The sequence below is a fragment of the Meles meles genome, chromosome 1 (assembly GCF_922984935.1).
Source record: "Meles meles chromosome 1, mMelMel3.1 paternal haplotype, whole genome shotgun sequence".
In the NCBI taxonomy this organism is placed as follows: Eukaryota; Metazoa; Chordata; class Mammalia; order Carnivora; family Mustelidae; genus Meles; species Meles meles.
This window is the reverse complement of record NC_060066.1, coordinates 1,271,996-1,275,491: the sequence shown is the minus strand read 5'-3', so window position 1 is coordinate 1,275,491 and position 3,496 is coordinate 1,271,996. Positions and strand designations below refer to the sequence as shown.

At 68.7% G+C, this 3,496-nt stretch overlaps 1 protein-coding gene across 1 annotated transcript; it reads left to right on the top strand.

The window, feature by feature from the left end:
- The first annotated feature begins 608 nt into the window (after window positions 1–608).
- Window positions 609–2,954, top strand: GPIHBP1 (glycosylphosphatidylinositol anchored high density lipoprotein binding protein 1). Its single transcript, XM_046025576.1, has 4 exons — window positions 609–686; window positions 1,211–1,327; window positions 2,436–2,552; window positions 2,695–2,954. Exons 1-4 carry the CDS (start codon window positions 635–637, stop codon window positions 2,928–2,930), a joined length of 522 nt encoding a protein of 173 aa, XP_045881532.1. The 5' UTR covers window positions 609–634; the 3' UTR covers window positions 2,931–2,954.
- Window positions 2,955–3,496: the final 542 nt, after the last annotated feature.

Below are 3,496 nucleotides of genomic sequence, written 5' to 3'. Positions count from 1 at the left end.
AGGTGGCCCCAGAGCATGTTCGAGGTACCCGCTGACAGTCAGGGAGGTGATGCCAGGCGCCAAGGCACGCACACAGCTGGCAGGCTTGGGGCCCGGGCTCCAGGTCGAATCCAACCCCCTGCCCCTGTCCCCACTTTCCCACTGCCCCCCAGGAGGCGGAAGGGGCTCTCAATGCCCCTTCAGGTCTGCGGCCTGCGGAGGAGGAGGGGTGCCCCCAGAGAAAGAGCTGGGGGGCTGCCAAGGTGGCTAGAGGGCAGCAGGAGCCAGGAAGGCTCAGTCGCAGGAGGCTTCCCCAGCCTTCCGCCAGCACGGCCCCCAGCGTGGGGCCAGGTTCGCCAGCCGCACTGCTCACGCCTGCAAGCCGGGCCAGCGTGGGGCTGCGCAGGTGGACGAGACGCCCCCCGCAGTGACTTCCTGTCCCCCCAGGCCCCTGAAGTCGGGGAGGGAAGTGGCCGTTCCTGGCCTGATGCCTGGCAGTGGGGCCGGTGTGAGGCCCATTGTTTGAGGCTGGAGCCGGGGTGGGGGGGGCTGGGGCTCAGGGGCCTCCAGGAAGCCCCCGAATGCCCTCTGTCCCACTTCCCACAGACTGAGCCTGAGCAGGAGCCCTTGCGAGCAGACCCGCAGCCCCGGCAGGATGAAGGCGCTCTCAGCTCTCCTGCTGGCCCTCCTGCTGTGCGGGCAGCCAGGTACCGGGGCCGGGGGCACCCCTGCAGCGCGAGGGGACCGCACGGTCTGGGCCCACAGGGACCCTCAGGACACCCAGCCTGAGGGCAGGACGTGGCATGGGGAGCACGGGGGTCAGGCTGGAGTCTGAGGCTAGAGGAACGTTGACGTGGGCTGTCCTGGGCTCCCGCAGGTCCCCAAACCTGTCCCTCCCTAGCTCCAGACCCCACCTCTTTGAATGGAAAGCTTCGGGGTTACTTCTGCTGTCCCGGCCTCGGTGTCCTCTTCTATCACACGGCGGACCGTCCTGAGGGTTTACTGGGGCGGGAGGGGCAGTGGCTGCAAAGGGTGGCTACCACGGCAGCAGCTGGTGTAGGGACGCGAGCAGGGCCAGCAGCTGGGGGCCCACAGACAGGACAAAGTGGGGAGGAAGAGGGCGGAGGAGTGGCAGAGGACAGATTGTTGGGGGGGGACCCGGCCCTGGACCTTGAGCATGTGCGCTCTGTGCCCGGGAAAGCGGGGCTCACAGGCATCCCTGCGTGGCCAGGCACAGGGCGGGCGCAGGACGAGGAGGAGGACGAGGAGGACGTCGGGCAGGACGGCTACGACGATGAGGATGACGAGGAGGAGGAGGCCAGTGTGGATGCAGGCGGCGGAGACCGAGGTGACCGTCCACCCCCACCTGAGGGAGCAGGCCCTCTCACTTCCTGCGGCTCCGCTGACCGCCAGGCTTGGTGCAGGACTGGCATGACGTGGAACGACAAGCAGAGCCTTCTGAGGGGCAGGGGAAGGGACAGGGCCCTGACACTCAGCAACCCCTTGCCTCTCACCCTGGCTGTGACCCTCGATGGCCACCTAGAGTAGGGAGCCTAGAGAAGGAGCCACTGCTGGGCCGGGAGGCTGAATAGGAGGTCGCTAGGCAGAGAGGGACGCAGTGGAGTCTCTGCCTGGAGACACCAGCGAGTGGACAGGCCGTGGGCACGGAGTCCAGCTCAGCCAGACAGGACAGTTTGGGGCTGGTGGGGTGGGGCAGGGCGGGGCAGCACTGGCCAGCCCTGGGGTGGGGTGTGGGGAGGCCGGGCAGGGGCTTTGAGAGGAATCTGTTGGGAACAAAGCACTGGCCTGCAGGGGAAGGTCCTAGGCTGCAGGGGGAGGCTCTGAGCTGCAGGGGGAGGCTCTGGGCTGCAGGGGGGCTCTGGGCTGCAGGGGGAGGCTCTGGGCTGCAGGGGGGCTCTGGGCTGCAGGGGGAGGCTCTGGGCTGCAGGGGGAGGCTCTGGCCTGCAGGGGAAGTCTCTGGGCTGCAGGGGGAGGCCCTGGGCTGCAGGGGAAGTCTCTGGGCTGCAGGGGGAGGCTCTGGGCTGCAGGGGGAGGCTCTGGGCTGCAGGGGGAGGCCCTGGGCTGCAGGGGGGCTCTGGGCTGCAGGGGGAGGCTCTGGGCTGCAGGGGGAGGCCCTGGCCTGCAGGGGGAGGCCCTGGGCTGCAGGGGGAGGCTCTGGGCTGCAGGGGGAGGCTCTGGCCTGCAGGGGGAGGCCCTGGGCTGCAGGGGGGCTCTGGGCTGCAGGGGGAGGCTCTGGGCTGCAGGGGGAGGCTCTGGCCTGCAGGGGGAGGCCCTGGGCTGCAGGAGGGCTCTGGGTTGCAGGGGGAGGCTCTGGGCTGCAGGGGGAGGCTCTGGGCTGCAGGGGGCTCTGGGCTGCAGGGGGAGGCTCTGGGCTGCAGGGGGAGGCCCTGGGCTGCAGGGGGAGGCCCTTGGCCTGAGCCCGCCTCGCCTCGCAGCGCCGCTGCAGTGCTACTCCTGCCAGTCCCTGCGCAGAGGGGAAGGCTGCGAGCAAGTCCAGAACTGCGTCCACAGCCACAGCTTCTGCAAAACCCTCATCTCCCACGGAAACACGGGTGAGCGGGCCCCAGGGCAACCAGGGCGGGGGGAGCCCCAGCTCACACGCAGAAAGGCGCCCGCCCCTGCCCCGGGGCTCCTCCCTGCCCCAGCCTCTCCAGCCTGACGAAGCCTTTCTCCTCCACCCCTCCCCACTCCCAGAGTCAGGGCCTCTGACCACCTACTCCGTATGGTGTACAGACACGTGTCACCCCTTCACCAAGACACTGGAGGGGACCCTGATGACCGTGACCTGCTGCCAGTCCTCCCTCTGCAACCTCCCACCCTGGCAGGAGCCCCCGGTCAGCGGGGCCAGCAGCGCCCAGGGCAGCCGCACGGTGGTGGCCATCGCCCTGCTGCTCGGCCTCCTCTCCGGCCTCCAGGCCATGGGGTCCTGAACAGGTCGTCCCACCCGCACCCCAGCCCCCTCTCTGGATGGCCAGCACTCTGTCCAGTGCCCCACCCACCCGGCCCTCCTCCCAGCCCGATTTGGAGAATAAACTCGGAGCATCTTACTGGTCCAGCCAGCACTGCCCTTCCCAGCCCGTCTGCATTTCTTGTTTCCTGGCTGCCTGGCGTCTTCGTCCTCCTCCTCTCCCCACTGCCTGTGCCAGCATGGGCCCAGGTCCAGGGCACCGCTGCTCACATGGCGGGTCCACACGGCCTGGGGAGAGAAAACATGCATCCTAGGCCGGGGGGAGACGGCCATGTCCTCTCCCCACCTTCCCATCACTGGAACACCTGCACCCATGACTGTGGCCTGGTCCTGAGAAGAGAAGTGGGAAGTGGGAGGGGCTAGGGAAGGGAACCCCAGGGTGCCCAGCACCTGTCCTGGCCAGGCTGGCCCCATTGGCTGCTGGGGGCTCTCAGCCTTCCTGACTGGTGGCAACACAGAGCCCTGGGATAGAAGAGAGGAGGCCTGGGTCTGGGCCTCAGTTTCCCCAACAGGGCAGCATGGAACAAG

Excerpts from the sequence above, each read along its gene's own strand:
- GPIHBP1 (XM_046025576.1), top strand. The coding sequence starts at position 635 with ATGAAGGCGCTCTCAGCTCTCCTGCTGGCCCTCCTGCTGTGCGGGCAG. Across the intron at positions 687-1,210 it reads CCTGCTGTGCGGGCAGCCAG|GCACAGGGCGGGCGCAGGAC; the intron begins GTACCGGGGCCG and ends CTGCGTGGCCAG. Across the intron at positions 2,553-2,694 it reads CATCTCCCACGGAAACACGG|AGTCAGGGCCTCTGACCACC; the intron begins GTGAGCGGGCCC and ends CCCCACTCCCAG.